Below are 17,928 nucleotides of genomic sequence, written 5' to 3' on the forward strand. Positions count from 1 at the left end.
AGATATACACACACACAAAAAGAGGCTAGATATATCAAAACACAAAATGTGGGAGGAGGGGAGTAAAATAGCACAGCTTTTAGAAGAGGTCAAACTAAAGAGACCATCAACTTAATATAGACTGCTATATACATAGGTTATTATATATGAATCTCATGGTAATCACAAACCAGAAACCTATAATAAACAGACAAAAAAATTAAGAGAAAGGAACCCAAACATAATACTAAAGAAAGCCATCAAACCACAAGGGAAGAGAGCAAGAGAAGAAGAAAGGAACAGAGAAGAACTACTACAACACAGAAAAAAAGTAACAAAATGGCAATAAGTACATTCTTATCAATAGCTACTTTAAATGTCAATGGACTAAATGCTCCAATCTTAAGGCACAGGGTGGCCAATTGGATAGGAAAACAAGACCCAGATACATACTGTATACAAGAGAGACACTTCGGACCTAAAGATACTCACAAACTGAAAGTGAAGGGATGGAAAAAGATACTCCATGCAAATGGCAATGAAAAGAAAGCTGGGGTAGCAACATTTATATCAGACAAGATAGACTTTAAAACAAAAACTGTAACAAGAGACAAAGAAGGGCACCACAATGATAAAGGGAACAATCCAACAAGAGGATATAATGCTTGTAAATATCTACGCACCCAACATAAAAGCATCTAAAGATACAAAGCAATTATTAACAGACATAAAAGGAGAAATAGTAACACAACAATAGTAGGGGGCTTTAACACTCCACTTACATCAATGGATAGATCATCTAAACAGAAGACCAATAAGGAAACATTGGCCTTAAATGACACATTAGACCAGATGGACTCAGTAGACATATACAGAACATTCCATCCAAAAACTGCAGAAAATACACTCTTTTCAAATGCACATGGAACATTCTTCAGGACTGATCACATATTAAACGACAAAACAAGTCTCAATAAATTTAAGAAGACTGATATAATACCAAGCATCTTTTCTGACCACAAAGGTATGAAACTAGAAATCAAGTACAGGAAGAAAATCAGAAAAGCCACAACTATGTGGAGATTAAACAAAATGCTACTGAACAACAATTGGGTCAATAAAGAAATAAAAAAATATCTGGAGACAAATGAAAAAGAAAATATGATATGCCAAAATTTATGGGATACAGCAGCAGCAGTTCTGAGAGGGAAGTTTATAGCAATACAGGCCTACCTCAACAAACAAGAAAAATCTCAGATAAACAACCTAACAGTGCACCTAAAGGAACTGGAAAAAGAACAAAAAACAAAGCCCAAAATCAGCAGAAGGAAGGAAATAATAAAAAGCAGAGCAGAACAAATGAAATAAAGACCAAAAAAACAATAGAAAAAAAATCAATGAAACCAAGAGCTGGTTCTTTGAAAAGATAAACAAAATCGACAAACCTTTAGCTAGACTCACCAAGAAAAAGAGAAGGCTCAAATAAATAAAATCAGAAATGAAAGAGGAGAGGGCCAACCTCACGGCCAAGTGGTTAAATTCATGCGCTCTGCTTTGGTGGCCCAGGGTTTTGCTGGTTTGGATCCTGGGAGTGGACATGGCACCACTCATCAGGTCATGTTGAGGTGGCATCCCAAATAGCACAACCAGAGGCAATCACAACTAGAATATACAACTATGTGCCAGGGAGCTTTCGGGAGAAAAAGGAAAAAGAGAAAGATTGGCAATAGCTTTTAGCACAGGTGCCAATCTTAAAAAAAAAAAAAGAAATGAAAGAGGAGAAATTACAACAGACACCCCAGAAATATAAAAGATTACAAGAGAATACTATGAAAAGCTATACACCAACAAATCGGATAATCTAGAAGAAAAGGATAAATTCTTAAGAGTCATACAACCTTCCAAAACTGAATCAAGAAGAAATAGAGAATGTGAATAGACCAATCACCAGGAAGGAGATTGAAACAGTAATCAAAAACCTCCCAAAAAATAAAATTCCAGGACCAGATGGCTTCCCTGGTGAATTCTACCAAACATTCAAAGAAGACTTTAATACCTGTCCTTCTTAAACTCTTCCAAAAAATTTAACACGAGGGGAAGCTTCCTACCATATTCTAGGAAGCCAACATTACCCTGATACCAAAACCAGAAAGGACAAGACAAAAGAAGAAAATTACAGGCCAATATCACTGATGAACATCAATGCAAAAATCCTCAACAAAATACAAGCAAATTGAATACAACAATATATTAAAAATATCACACACCACGATCAAATGGAATTTATTCCAGGGATGCCGGGATGGTTCAACATCCACAAATCTATCAATGTGACACACCACATTAACAAAATGAAGAATAAAAATCACATGATCATCTCAATAGTGCAGAGACAGCATTTGACAAGATACAGCATCTTTTTATGATAAAAACTCTCAATAAAATGGGTATAGAAGGAAAGTATCTCAACATAATAAAGGCCATATATGACAAACCCACAGCTAACAGCATTCTCAATGGAGAAAAACTGAAAGTTATCCCTCAAAGAACAGGAACTAGACAAAGATGCCCACTTTCACCACTCTTATTTAACATAGAATTGGAAGTCTTAGCCAGAGCAATCAGGCAAGAAAAAGAAATAAAAGGGATCCAAATTGGACAGGAAGAAGTGAAACTGTCACGATTTGCAGATGACATGATTTTACTTATAGAAAACCCTAAAGAATCCACTAAAAAACTTTTAGAAATAATAAATGAATATGGTAAAGTAGCAAGATACAAAATCAACATAAAAAAATCAGTTGCATTTCAAGTCATACATCCAACAAAGGGTTAATATCCATAATATATAAAGAACTCACACAACTCAACAACAAAAAATCAAACAACCCAATCAAAAACTGGGCAGGAGACATGAACAGACATTTCTCCAAAGAAGATATATGGATGGCCAATAGGCACATGAAAAGACGCTCATCATCGCTGTGCATCAGGGGAATGCAAATCAAAACTACACTAACATATCACCTTACACCCATTAGAATGACAAAAATAACCAAAACAAATAGTAACAAATGTTGGAGAGATTGTGGAGAAAAAGGAACCCTCGTACACTGCTGGTGGGAATGCAAACTGGTGCAGCCACTATGGAAAACAGTATGGAGATTCCTAAAAAAATTAAAAATAGAACTACCATACGATCCAGCCATCCCACTACTGGGTATCTATCCAAAGAGCTTGCAATCAGCAATTCCCAAAGTCCCATGCACCCCAATGTTCATTGCAGCATTATTTACAGTAGCCCAGATGTGGAAGCAGCCTAAGTGCCTATCAACTGATGACTGGATAAAGAAGATGTCGTATATACATGCAACAGAATACTACTCAGCTGTAAAAAAAGAACAAAATCATCACATTTGCAACATGGATGGACCTTGAGGGAATTATATTAAGTGAAATAAGCCAGATAGAGAAGGACAATCTCTGTATGACTCCACTCATATGAGGAATTTAAACATGCAGACAAAGAGAACAGATTAGTGGCTACCAGGGGAAAGGTGGGGTGGGGGGTGGGCACAAAGGGTGAAGTGGTGCACCTACAACATGACTGACAGACAATAATATACAACTGAAATTTCACAAGATTGTAACCTATCATTAACTCAATAAAAATTAAATTTAAAAAATAATAAATTAAAAAAAATTGGTTGCATTTCTACACTAACAATGAAGTAGCAGAAAGAGAAATTAAGAACACAATCTCATTTACAATTGAAACAAAAAGAATAAAATACCTAGGAATAAACTTAACCAAAGAGGCAAAAGATCTGTATACCGAAAATTATAAAACATTGTTGAAAGCAACTGAAGGAGACACAAAGAAATGGAAAGATATTCCATGCTCTCGTATTTGAAGAATTTATATACTTAAAATGTCCATACTTCCTAAAGCAATCTACAGATGCAATGTAATCCCTATCAAAGTTCCAACAACATTTTCCACAGAGAGAGAACAAAGAGTCCTAAAATCTATATGGAACAACAAAAGACCCTGAATAGCCAAAGGAAGCCTGAAAAAAAAAGATCAAAGCTAGGGGTGTCACATTCCCTGATTTAAAAATATACTACAAAGCTACAGTAACCAAAACAGCATGGAACTGGCACAAAAACAGACACACAGATCAACAGAACAGAATCGAAAGGCCAGAAATAAAGCCACACATCTATGGACAGCTAATTTTCGACAAAGGAGCCAAGAACATACAATGGAGAAAGGAAAGCCTCTTCAATAAATGGTGTTGGGGGGCCGGCCCCATGGCCAAGTGGTTAGTTTGCACCCTCTGCTTTGGTGGCCCAGGTTTCAGATCCTGGGCACAGACATGGCACCACTCGTCAGGCCACGCTGAGGCGGTGTCCCACCTCGCACAACTAGAAGGACCCACAACTAAAATATACAACTATGTACTGGCAGGATTTGGGGAGAAAAAGCAGAAAAAAAAATTAAAAAAAATAAAAAAATAAATGGTGCCGGGAAAACTTGACAGCCAGGTGCAAAAGAATGAAAGCAGACAATTATCTTACATCATACACAAAAATTAACCCAAAATTGATTAAAAACTTGAATGTAAGACCTGAAACCATTAAACTTCTAGAAGAAAGCACAGGCAGTACACTCTTTGACATTGGCCTTACCAGCATATTTTGAAGCACCATGTCTGACTGGGCAAGGGAAACAATAGGAAAAATAAACAAACAGGGCTACATCAAACCAAAAAGCTTCTGTACAGCAAAGGAAACCATCCAGAAAACGAAAAGAGAACCTAACAACTGGGAGAAGATATTGGCAAACCATATATCTCATAAGGAGTTAATATCCAAAATATACAAAGAACTCATACATCTCAACAACAAAAAAACCAACAACCCAATTAAAAAATAGGCAAAAGATCCGAACAGATATGTCTCCAAAGAAGATATACAGATGGCCAACAGGCACATGAAGGATGTTCAACATCATTAGCTATCAGGGAAATGCAAATCAAAACTACAATGAGATATCACCTCACTCCAGTCAGAATGGCTACAATTAACAAGACAGGAGATAACAAGTGTTGGAGAGGATGTGGAGAGAAGGGAACCCTCATACACTGCTGGTGGAAGTGCAAACTGGTGCAGCCACAATGGAAAACAGTATGGAGATTCCCCCAAAAATTAAGAATAGAACTGGCATATGATCCAGCTATTCCACTGCTTGGTAATTATCCAAAGAACATGAAAACATGAATGCATAAAGACACATGCACCCCTATGTTCATTGCAGCATCATTCACAATAGCCAAGACTTGGAAGCAATGTAGGTGCCGATGAAGGGACAAATGGATAAAGATGACGTGGTATATACACACAATGGAATACTACTCAGCCACAAGAAACGATGAAATCTGGCCATTTGTGACAACATGGATGGACCCTGAGGGTATAAAGCTAAGGGAAATAAGCCAGAGGGCGAAAGTCAAATACCATATGATCTCATTCATAAGTAGAGGATAAAAACAACAACAAAGAATCACATAGAGACAGAGATTGGATTGGTGGTTACCAGAGGGGAAGTGGGGAGGGAGGGGGGTGAAAGGGGTGATTAGACACATGTGTGTGGTGATGGATTATAACTAATCTCTGGGTGGTGAACATGATGTAATCTACACAGAAATCGAAATATAATGATGTTCACCTGAAATTTATATAATGTTATAAACCAATGTTATAGCAATAAAGAAAATTAAATTAAATTCATAAAATAAAATTGGCTAACCCAGCAATACAATCATAAAATGGAAGAAGAGATGACTGTGGTTACAAGTGGATCAGCTCTTTAAGGTAGAGACGAGATTTAGGGGAGAGATGTGACTTGCGTAGCCCCAGATACAGACACTCACACTAAAAGGAGGACATGAATGAATAAAGTGAGCATGCAACTTACTGCATGGACAGGAGGCTGGACTAAAACTGGGCAGAATACAGGGAAAGCAAACAACAAAACCAAAGAAAAAGAAAGGGGTCAGCAAGGTAACAGGAAGTTAATCAAATTCTTAAAAGTTTAGGTTTACCATATTCTGTGTTGAGGCCCCATAATTTCACTTTATTAGCTTCATACTGGGCTTTTTTCTTTAACCGACAAGCCCTGTGAAAGGAAGAAGCAATTAGTTCACCTTTTGTTTTAAGTGGTCATTTCATGAATACTCCTTTTTGCTGCTGTCAAACATCTTCCAATAGCAACAAAAATCACTGCCTACTGATGTCTCTATCAAGGAACTCAGTAACCAAAAAACACAACATAACCATTTATCCAAACTGGTTTTTAAAAAATTTTAGTACACGTTCAAAAATAAAGCTATGACCAGTACACCCAAATAAACAAACAAAAATTGAAAATAATAAGTGTTGTAGAGAACGTGAAGTAAGAGGAACTCTCATATGTTGCTGGTGGGCATGTAAACTAGTACGTACAGCTACCTTGGAAAATAGTAAATATTTTTTAAATTTACTTTATTAATTGGGAAATAGCTACTTTGGCAGTTTTTTATAGAGTTCAACATACAGTCCTGGGTATTTACCCAAGAGAAATGAAAACGTATGTTACACAAACACCTATAAGTGAACGTTTATGGTTGCTGTATTCATAATTGCCAAAAACCGGAAACAACCCAAGCATCCTTCAACTGGTGAATGCAAAAACTGTAGTATATCCTCACAAAGGAACACTACTCAGCAATAAAAAGGAACACACTATTACTCCACGCAACAGCATGGATGAATCTCAAATGCATCACGTTAAGTCAAAGAAGCCAGACTCAAAAGGCTACATTATCGTATGATTCCATCTATACGTCATTCCAGAAAAGGCAAAACTGTAGGGAGAGAAAACAGATCAGTGGTAGTGAGGGGTTAGGAGTGGAAGAAGGGGTTTACTTTTACAAAGAGACATGAGGAAACTTTTTAAGGTGAAGAAAATGTTCAATATGTTGATTGTAGTGGTGGTTACATGACTGGATATGTTTGTTAAAACTCATAGAAGTGTACATTAAAAGGGATGAATTTTACCGCAAGTAAATTATACCTCAATAAAAAACCCTAAACTACTACAAAACAAACAAAAAATAAAGCTATGACAAGTTTTTTCGTATTATCCTACAATATAATGCACCTGAGTCCATTCACTTGTCCCCTTTAAAAACTTTTTCCGTGAAGCATAAATACCATCTTCTACTTTCAAAGGAGAAATTACAATACTCTCATTATCATATTTGTAAGACAAAAGTATATTTCTGAATAAATGGTTAGGGATCATCCCTGCTGCACAAGCTCACTGAGAGTCTAACCTCACCTCCAATACCTCATTCACATGAGCGAACACGATTAGCACTTACCTGGAAGCCAGCTTATTTTTTTCCTTCCTTGACCTTGGCCGGGCTGTTAAGGGAAGCTCACTGACTGGAGTCAGATCACTAATGACCTTATTCAGTTTCCGTAGCTCATTGCCTATCTGAAGCAGCTTTTTAGGATTTGGAGTCAGGTCTTCTACATCAGTCCTCCGTGACTTCTTTACTGCATATTTTCCTATAGATGGTTCAAAAGGAGTTTAAGTTAGAATATCTTCTTTAACAAGAGAGATATTCTCTAGAGCTGTATTTTAAAACCACATTTCTCCCCCTGCCCCCTTTCTTTTCCTGAAGTCTTGGCATATTTCAGAAGTCTCAGCATGCTAACCACCTGTGCTGGAAGGGCTAGCTTCCTCCCCTCTCCACATTGTGACTGCAAGAAATGGGGGTAATATGGCCTACTCCAGCCTGTTCCATCCTTCGCAACCTTAGCTTTCTAGCCCGGGTACGACAGATTCTTAATTATTTGCATGGCAGTTAAAGCATCTCAAAACTCAGGATTGGAGTACAAGTTCAGCTGCACACAAAAATCAGGGTTAGGGTATAATTTACAGTCAGAAAAGAGTCAGGAGATTTTACCTAAACCAAGATGCTTTCATGCTATGACTGAAAATTTGTCAGACATACATATTCTTGTGTTGGACTCAAAAGTCCATCAAATAAGGATTGCCTTTTTTGAAAGCGATTCTTCAGTTAGTTTGAAAAATAACATTATGAAGACTCAAAGGGTCTTGCCTTATCACTGCAGGCAGGATGGACGGCTCTGTTCTCAGAACTACAACACACCAAACAACTTGCCTAGTATTCACCACAGGCTGCCTTAAACTAATTATTGGACCTGTCTTCTCATTTCTGGTAGAAAATTGATCTGGAGGCAAAAACTAGATCTTTACTCACTGAAAGACAGTGGAGTGCAGACCTGGGTGCCAGTGGAAAAGGAAAAGAAGGCACAAATATGCTTCTGATACAATTCCTGTGTCAAAAATGCTTAGCAACTTCAATCTGTAGCATGAGCGATGACTAAACTTTTTACTGAGCACAAAACTTACTACTGCCCTCCCCTCTTTCGGTAGAGACTGGATTAACCTAACAGTAACATTTAAGCAGAAGAAATTCTCCTTAACTACATCTCCCTAGGTTCACAATTCAAAATGTGGCCTTCCTGAGATTACAGACTTCTCCTGATCACTACTATTCAACTCTCCTCCCTCTAGTCCTTTCCCTCCACAACTATGCTTGCTTTCTTCTCCTTCCCCTGCTTTTGTCTCCCCCCAACTGCTTCGATCTCAATCTCCTCTTTTACATTTCAGCCTGGAGACAGGATGAGAATGGAAGAGAGAGATGCTGAAGCCCATTCTCTTGCTCCCCAACCCTTCTGGTTTATAGTAACTGTGACAGGTCAGGAATCAGCAGTCTCCTGGGCATTTCCTGAGTAGGATAAGTAGAATAAGAAGTGACTAGAAATCATTTTTACACAGGCCTTCGTCCCTGTTTAGGTGATGGCTCTTAACACTGGTAAAAGCTATTTATTTGTGAGTATATCTGTAGTCATAGCAAACACAGCAGCTCTACTGTTCCTCTCTCCAGTTTACTAGAAAGGGTTGAATACGTAGGTACACTGAGTAGGTATTATGGTTCAGTATCTCTATTTAAAGTGACACGAAATATTTGACTGCAATCCCCTCTTACCATGATGTAAACCATTTTTCTGATACATATTACTTGGCAAGGTGTCTCGGTTCCATTCCGAGGGCCTGAGCATCCTCTCTTGCTGTGATGGTGTGAGTTGTTCACTATACTCCCAGAAGTACCTTCTTTTACCTCTCTTCCGAGAGGATATTGACGTCATCTCCTTCAAGTCTTCCACGGAATCATTTTCATAGCCTTAAAAAAAAAGAAAGCCCCCCCAATCACAATTTTTTAAGTTCCATAAATTTCAATAAACTAATCAGAACAAACAAAAAGATCCCTTCTGTTTGTCACTTGATACATTTCCTTTCATCTGAAAACATCACTGGCATGTCAAAGATAATAAACCAGGTCTATAAAGTAACTTTTAATATGGAAATCTCAAACTTTTCAAATATTCAGAGATGAATAAACATAGATGACTACACTGTTGATCTTCCTTGGGTTTCCCTTTGGTTGTTAAAAGTTAGCATATGACACATTTTTTGTTATCTTCACACAGGATTGAGAGAATAACGAAATATAGCTACAGACTATCCAAAGTACCATTAGATAACGATACTCAGCCACTACACTGTGATTTTAAATGTCTTCCTTCTAATATGATGCATCGGAGGCATTCCCAGGCAGAGCTGTGGGCATGTCCATGATGGTACCCCACTAGGCAGCATGGTGCGAGGCAGCAGCAGTCTTCTGCCTACCTCCCACCTTACCTCTTCCTTAAAGGGACAAAAACGACAGTTCTCACACAGGCTATCAAAAAACACATATGCCCAGCCTAACAAATATTTTACTGAAAGCAATTTGCATTTACTTCACTTCTTAAGAAGTTATTTTTCTTACTAATGGGAAATTTCATAAAATACTTAATTCTGAGCTGCTAGAACTGTTGGTCACACCCAATACAGGATGACCTATAAATTTAAAACACTCCCCGAGAATGCCCATCTTAGATGTACTCCGCGTCATTAGTCTAGGTACACGGAGTAGTGGGGAGGGGGCCATGCACAGGATGTATGCAACCCTAAACCTGAGGTGGCCAGGAAATACCAGCCCGCACTGGCCAAGCAAAATGACCACTTTCCCTCCTAAAAACATGGCTCCTCTGGAACTGACACTAAGAAAGTGATGACATCTGCATGTTTAGAAAAAAGAATTTTATCAGGTTTTCCTCAGATTAATAATTAACCAGAAATATTATTCCATTTATAGGACATTCTGGAAAAGGCAAAACTATAGAAACAAAGTAGTTGCCAGGAGCTGGAGGTGGAGAGAAGGGCTGACATGAGGGAAATCTGGGGGGTGATCAAACTACTCTGTATCTTGACGGTGGTGGTGGTGATTACATGACTACATGCACTTGTCAGAACTCACAGAAGTGTACACTTAAAGAAGGTTGAACTTTACTGTGTGAAAATCATACCTCAATAAACATGACCTTTAAAAAAGAATCAATTCAGAGAGCAGAATGATTTCAGGGCAACAATGAAGACAAATTTTTGTAGCATTGCTGGCATTAACAGCGTTAGAGTACACATGTGGTACTTGAAGACAACGTGGCAAGCAGTGGGACAGCGTACCTCAGGTTCTTCTTAAGAAATGATACACAAGATGAGTGACACAATCATTTCTAGGAGCCTGATTTTTAAAAATTGTGTTAGACATAAAGCACTAGCTTTGGCCTATTGATTTGTGCTAATGTTTCACTTGAAATTAAAGGATTTTATCTTATTCCAGTTATCAAACTAGCTTTGGAAACGGTGCAAGGTCCACCTTGTACCACTCAGACCCCATGACTCAAGGGCCTTTTTAAAAAGGCCCTTGCTCCACCAGGCCAAGCAAAAATTACTGGCTCACAGAAATTACTGGCTTACAGAGACTATCCTTGTATGGCTGGAAACAGCTCAACACAGGCTGATGGACCAACCACAACACTCCCATCTTCCTACCAATGTCAAGACCCAGTGTTCCACCTTTAAGTCCATCCCAGCCCTAAGGGAAACAGCTTCCTCAGGCAGCCCATCCCCCCGACACTTAATTTGACATGCTCCCTTAGCTAGCAACTCTCCTCAAGTGGCTTGGATTTCTGGCAAAACACTGTCCCTCTCACATAATATACTTACGTATTTCACTTACAGATATTTAATTTGAGACTTTTAAGAACCTGGTAGGAAGAGGTTATTAACCCCACTTACACAAAGAAACATGCTCATGGAGGCCTTAAGTGATTTCGCAGAGCTGGGACTGACTCAGGCCCCATGCCTCAAGGAGTCTAGCTCCGATTGGGCTTCCCACTTTCCCTGTACCTATCCAGTTAAATGGTCTAAACTGATTTTTTAAATCTATACTCCATGTTAAACTCAAAGAGTCAGGCAGATTTCGATTTCTTCTGTCCCACTCAAATTAGTTACAAGTTTTATTTACTTATATATGATCAGTGTTTTTCCAAAGAAAACATTTAAGGCCCGTCAGTTTTCTTTGACCCAATATATTGACATTTTCTAATAGTATACACCATAAATTCACCAACACACACACAGAGACACACACACACAATGGATTTGTTAGTTAAAGCCATCCAACTTTCAATACAGACTACTGTGATCAAGTAGAAGGCAGGAAAATTATATTCCCAGATCACTGGTCTAGAATTTAAGGTAATCAAATATTTCTCATAGTATGTTCTAAGGAACACTATTACTGTAAGATACGTCTTCATCCCCAAGTGAGTTCTGTGGTCAAATAAGTTTTAAGAGACTCTCACCCTGAATCTCTCTTGCCAAGTCACAGTACACACAAGCATACTAAAAGGCTGAGAAATCATAACACAGTAAATAAAGCCGCTCAACGCTAAGCTCCATGAAAACAAGGATCATGTCTGTTTTGTTCATCTCTGGATAGCCAATACCTAATACACACGGTGCCTGCACAAAAGTGGGCACTCCCTCCAAAATGTTTTTAACAAATCAATTACTTGTTTGATGCAACATTTCCCGTGGAGCCTTTTCCCTTTTCTTTTCATTTGGATCACCATACTGATCTAACTCCTTCCTTCCTGACATGATTATCAAAAAGCTGTTAAAAAGGCCACATTTACTGCCTAAAATTCTAAAATAAGTCTTTGGTTAGTGCAGACTACTGCCATGAAGCTGATAAAGTCAATCGTGAAAATGTTTAGTAGGGATTGCAAAATAAAGTCTCATTCTGAGGACTTAATTCTTCGTGTTACAACCATGTAATTCCATGACCCCAAACAGTGGTAGCCTGTCCACAGAATAGGCTCTATTAAAACTCGGGAGCAAGTCCAGAGCAGGGACTGAAACTCCATTTTACACCTTTCCAGGAGCTTTGTAAGCTCAGGCACTGTTGTAGCCAACTGCCAAAAAAACAGCATCAAGGGAGCTAGTCATCACAAAAGGGCCTTTGTAAACCGTCTGCCGCAAATTAAACCAATCAACCCACCCTAAAACAAGCATTCTGAAGAAACTAGAACTATCCCCACTTTTCTGCTTCAAAGAATATCTTCCTGTTTCTCACCAGTAATTCACTTTTGCATTCCTGAAGTCACTTGTTCAGCTCTCTCTTCCAAGGAAGAGAGAAATTTTCATCAGCAAATGTAAATAAACCCCAAATAATACCAAAAATCGTGTTGTTTTTGTGGTTAAATCACGTCACTCCTTCACATTTGTGAGATGTGTCCAAGTAATACTAACCAAAGAAGTTGTATCTCAAGTCAACTGGAAGTGAGTGAATTAAATGCCATCCAAACATTTAGCATTGTTAAATAACGCCAGAAAGAGAGGTTTTACCCTGCCGAGTGCCAGCTAATGCATCTCTGTTTTAAAACAGTGTTGGTTATTTACCATTAACAAGCTCACAGATCAGGGCTCTTCTGAAAGAGACAATGCAAGAGAATGGGCATGACAGGACAACACCAACTATAACACTGGTTCCCCCTCCCTTGAGAGTCAAAAGGCTGAGAAAATGGAAATGAGAGTCCACATACCAAGTGGTCTCTCTTCATGGACCTACTCATCTCTCAACACATTTATCCAGGTGAAACCAAGTCAAAAGATCAAGGACGAATTTAAAGTGGAGTTAAAAGGCAAGGAAAAGCAAGGGGCCAAGCCAGCGGTGCAGCAGTTAAGTGCGCACGTTCTGCTCTGGCAGCCCGGGGTTCACCGGTTCGGATCCTGGGTACAGACATGGCGCCACTCAGCAAGCCATGCTGTGGCAGGCGTCCCACATATAAAGTAGAGGAAGATGGGCACGGATGTTAGCTCAGGGCCAATCTTCCTCAGCAAAAAGAGCAGGATTGGCAGCAGTTAGCTCAGGGCTCATCTTCCTCAAAAAAAATAGATAAAGCAAAACTACAACCAGAAGTGGGGTAGACAGTATAGCCCTTGCTGGCCCTAGTTGGTGATGGCGGGATTTACTGGCTCCCTCTGACTTCTGTATTCCTTTAAGCACCAGCTGGTAAACGTATCTCCTTGCCTACACTTTCCATTTCCCTTCATTATTACCCATCTCCCCTTTGTCTCACCCTTCCACTACTCGCCTACCCTAATCCTAAACATGGGATTCAAAGCAACAGGGCTATCTGTCCGATTTTAAGGACCACTCACAGACAGCACTCTGGTCTCCCTATGGGGGAGAGAGAGAGAACTTACCATCAGCTACAAAGACAACTTCCCTTGAAACACCTCAAAGCAGATTTTATTCATTTGTTGAGAGAAAAATTTCCTGCTAGGTAGAAGAGACAATGGTTCTATCTAGACTGTACAGGGTTCTAAAGTAAACCAAAAAAGGCATAAGCCCTTTTCCCCCACATTAAACTTAAAGTACCTTTTCCTTACTTGAAACTCCACCCAAGTCAAACAACTTGGTTGTATCAAATACATAAATCTAAGCATTTGTGTAACAGAAAGATTTCACTAAAAGGAAAGTCTTTCAGCAATAACAGTGCTTCAGTGGCTACAATATAGCTACTATGGCTTAAAATCTTTCTGAAAACTAAACATCAGCATTCATACTGCCAGAAATTCCAGCAACCATCATACAAAAGGGCTTTCCTTGACAATTTATAAAGTTTTTTTAATAACTTAGTTTTTTTATGTAGAAGTTACAGTATCAACATTATTTCTGAAGAAAACTTTTGCTTAAATTTGAAGATCTTCACTTCTTTACACATTTCTAACTGTGTGCCATGTGGCAATACCATTTTCATAAAAAAACTACACAAGCCAACAGTGAGTGGCAACAGCCCAAGAAGGTAAATGCTGAAGTGAACCAGTTCCCCACAGGTTGCAGAGTCTCCTTTACACTCATTTAATCATAGAATGTATTTTTCTTAAATGGAAAAATACTGTGTGAATGAAAGATGCAGCAGATACAAAGAAAAAGCTCTCTCTTACATTATTCATTAAGCAGGCTTTGTTGGTTATAGGCATGAGTAATACAAACCATCGTCACTTGGTTCACCTTTCTAGGGACTCCTAACTTACTCAACTGTGATAGAGAGACACATGCAGAAATTGGAAATTTTTTTTTTTTTGAAGATTAGCCCTGAGCTAACATCTGTCAATCCTCCTCTTTTTTCCAAGGAAGATTAGCCCTGAGCTAACATCTGCCAATCCTCCTCTTTTTGCTGAGGAAGACTGGCCCTGAGCTAACATCCGTGCCCATCTTCCTCCACTTTATATGTGGGATGCGTGCCACAGCATGGCTTGCCACACGGTGCCATGTCCACAGCCGGGATTTGAACCAGCGAACCCCGGGCCGCCAAAGCAGAACATGCACACTTAACTGCTGTGCCACCGGGCTGGCCCCAGAATATTTTTTAAACCAACCAATTCTTGGCATCTTTGCTGAGCTGCTCAAGAGAGTGACAAATCAGGTCACTTAATATAAGATAAAGTAAGGAGAAGCCCTCGAGGAATCAGCATATGAACCACTATATGAGCAAAAGTGATTCTTTTTTTTTTTTTGGTGAGGAAGATTGGCCTGAGCTAACATCTGTTGCCAATCTTCCTCTTTTTGTTTGAGGAAGATTGTCCCCAAGCTAACATCTTGCCAGTCTTTCTCAATTTTGTATGTGGGAGGCTGCCATAGGATAGCTTGATGGGCAGTGTGTAGGTCTGTGCCCGGGAACCAAATCCACAAACCCCAGGCCACCAAAGAGGAGCACATGAACTTAACCCCTATACCACCAGGCCAGCCCGCAAAGTGATTATTTTAGAACTGCCTAAATAGTAAAAAAAGCAATTACATATCTGAGCCAAGATATTCAGTCATTTAATGCCTAAACTAAGACGAAAAAAGCACCCATGGCAAAACTTTCTATTTCAAGACAGTAGGAGAAAGGTCAGTTTGGCAAGCCTCCAAGCATTACAATACCTGGTTCAGAGAAAGTGTCACTAATATCATCATCCTTGTCATCTTCATAATCCTCTTCCTCTTCTTCCTCCTCCTCGTTTTCAGAAAGTTCGTGCTCACTGCCAAACCCTTCATCATGGTCCTCATCATCAACATCCTCCTCATCCTCCTCATCTTCTTCAGGACTGCATTTGGTTGGCTGCTCACCCAAGTTATCAGAGACGAAAAGAGAATAATTGTGCTCTTCTTTTTTCTGGGATGAATCTGAGACCGATGTGCTGGCAGAAAGGCTGCTACTCTCTCCTGCTGCAATTGCCCCAGGACCCTCCTGGGGCAGGGGACTGAGTAAGAGTTCCTGGGTTTCTTTAAAAGGCAAAGCTGGAGTGGCATGACCCTGAAGAGGCTCCGTCCCTTTTTTCTCTGGTCTCTTGGCTACCGCCCCACAGTAGCAGGTGTTCTCCTTCGCCGCTGCATCTGCGTGCACCTGGCTCAACAAGGGCCGGCTCTGCTGCACTGGGTTGATCTTTACCTTTGCCTTTTTTACATAGTCTTTACATTCAAAATGAAAGTTCACCTTTTCGTTATGATACATGTTGGTCTTCACCATGATTTGTGTACTTGAAGTGGGTTTACTTGCTTTTTGGACACAGTCTGACAAAGGGACCTCAGCCTGAAGCGTCTTAGAAGAACACACAGGGGCAGCGGCTCTGCTTGTGATCTTTTTACCAGGGAATGAAGAGGGCAACGGGTTTTGTTTGACACTGAAAAGTGAATCAGGGTAATAAAGGGAATCAGAAACAGACTGAGAGTCCTCACTATTAAGCTGGGCCAAAGTTGGAGTTTTACTTATGACCTCTTCATCTTGGTAAGGGCTAGAAAAGTCATCAAGACCCAAGTAATCCACTTCTTTTGTTCCCCAGATGTCACAGCTGGTTAGTTTGGTGTACTTTGTTAAGTCTTCACAGTATGTATCCCACTGTTCCCAGTTTGAGGTCAAAGCACCCTCATTATCCAGGACATCTGTGAAAGACTCCAGATTTTCAATGTCTTTGCAGTCCTCCAAAGAAAGGAAGTTGTCTCTCGGATTCTGTTGGTAGTTCATCTCTCTATCCTGAGAAGGGTTTAAAAAAAAAATCATACACTATATTTTAGGAAAGAAATATTCCTCTCCATCCTCACTTCCATATATCAAATTGATAAATCAGTACTCCATCTCTGGTCAGTTTTATTTTAAGATAAAGACTACTTATATGATGTTTTACCATTCCATATAATAGTTCCTTGGGCAAGGGAGAAAAAAGAGGGGAAATGTGTCCCTTGAGAGGTTTAGGTATGGTCCAAACATCAGGGGCTCTTGAACTTTACTACAAACACTCTTTCTGCAAAAAAGTTTGTATTTCCTGATCTTTGACTTAGAAGCGTTTTGGGATCTCCTTAGAAACAAAGCTTCAGTTATGAAGCAAATAATGAAGACCTTACCTTCATCACAGAAGAATCTGTCTTCTTCAGTGAGAACTTAAATATAGAGGCAAAGAGCAATCCAAAGGAAGTTGGAACTCAGCCACAGAAAGATAGGATCCTTGTAAGACCTTGTAACAACTCTTGGGCATGGGGAATAAAACACTCCTCACGCGTATGAGACTCCTCATGAGTAGAGACGTGATTTTTAAAATGCCAGTAAGACGACACAGCCATTAACAAGAACCCAATGAAGCTCTAAGGTGCTCACACGAAAGGCTGCTCCTCATACACTTTTACATTAAAAAGAGTAAGCTACAGAATACTGTATCTATAAAGATGATAGCCAATTAAAAATATTCATATATTCACATATGCAAAGAAAACTCTGTTAGTAGTAGTTACGTTTGTGGAGGAGGTTTGGAGGGTAGAGGCTCAGGAAGGAAACGAGGAAGTTTTCAGTTTGTTTCTGTTCTGTTTTGATTTTTGCATTTGTTTGGGTCTTTTTGTTTTGTTTTGGCTTGTGTGTGGGTGTCTGTGTTTTAACAGCTTCACTGAAGTACAGCTCACATACTATAATATTCACCTGTATTAAGCGTACAATTATTTTTAGTAAGTGAACAGATTTGTGTACTTAGTTTTCCAGTCTTTATATACTTCTGTATTGCTCAAGTTGTATGTAATTAAAATTACTTTAAAAACGTTTTTCTTAAGAATCTTAAGTGTCCACTTACCTCAAGAATAAAGGATAAGTACGTTCAGACACTGCTTGGAATTGCTATTTTTGTCTCACATTCTCTGAGTCATACACCTTGCTCAATGTTATCACTCCTAAATTTTCCAGTCCTTTAGCAGTCAGGCATTTAAAAAAAAGACAGTTTCTCATCCTCATCATCAAAAACTGGACTTAAAGATATGTAGAAAACCTTTCCTCTTACTATTTTCAATGGGTTCTTATAGCCTTCTAAAATTATGAGACCAATATCAG

General features: G+C 39.2%; 1 protein-coding gene across 2 annotated transcripts in view; it reads right to left on the reverse strand.

Moving 5' to 3' along the window:
* The window catches only part of CREBRF (CREB3 regulatory factor), a 64,047-nt gene that overhangs the window by 25,857 nt on the left and 20,262 nt on the right, over positions 1 to 17,928 (reverse strand). For both annotated transcript variants that reach the window (XM_046666765.1, XM_046666764.1), the window contains exons 4-7: positions 15,504 to 16,593; positions 9,108 to 9,302; positions 7,407 to 7,596; positions 6,087 to 6,160 (exon numbers count right to left, since the gene is read on the reverse strand). In XM_046666765.1, the coding sequence (XP_046522721.1) occupies positions 6,087 to 6,160; positions 7,407 to 7,596; positions 9,108 to 9,302; positions 15,504 to 16,593 (1,549 nt within the window). The remainder of the gene's footprint in view (positions 1 to 6,086; positions 6,161 to 7,406; positions 7,597 to 9,107; positions 9,303 to 15,503; positions 16,594 to 17,928) is intronic.

Source organism: Equus quagga, chromosome 7 (genome assembly GCF_021613505.1).
Source record: "Equus quagga isolate Etosha38 chromosome 7, UCLA_HA_Equagga_1.0, whole genome shotgun sequence".
NCBI classification, from domain to species: domain Eukaryota; kingdom Metazoa; phylum Chordata; class Mammalia; order Perissodactyla; family Equidae; genus Equus; species Equus quagga.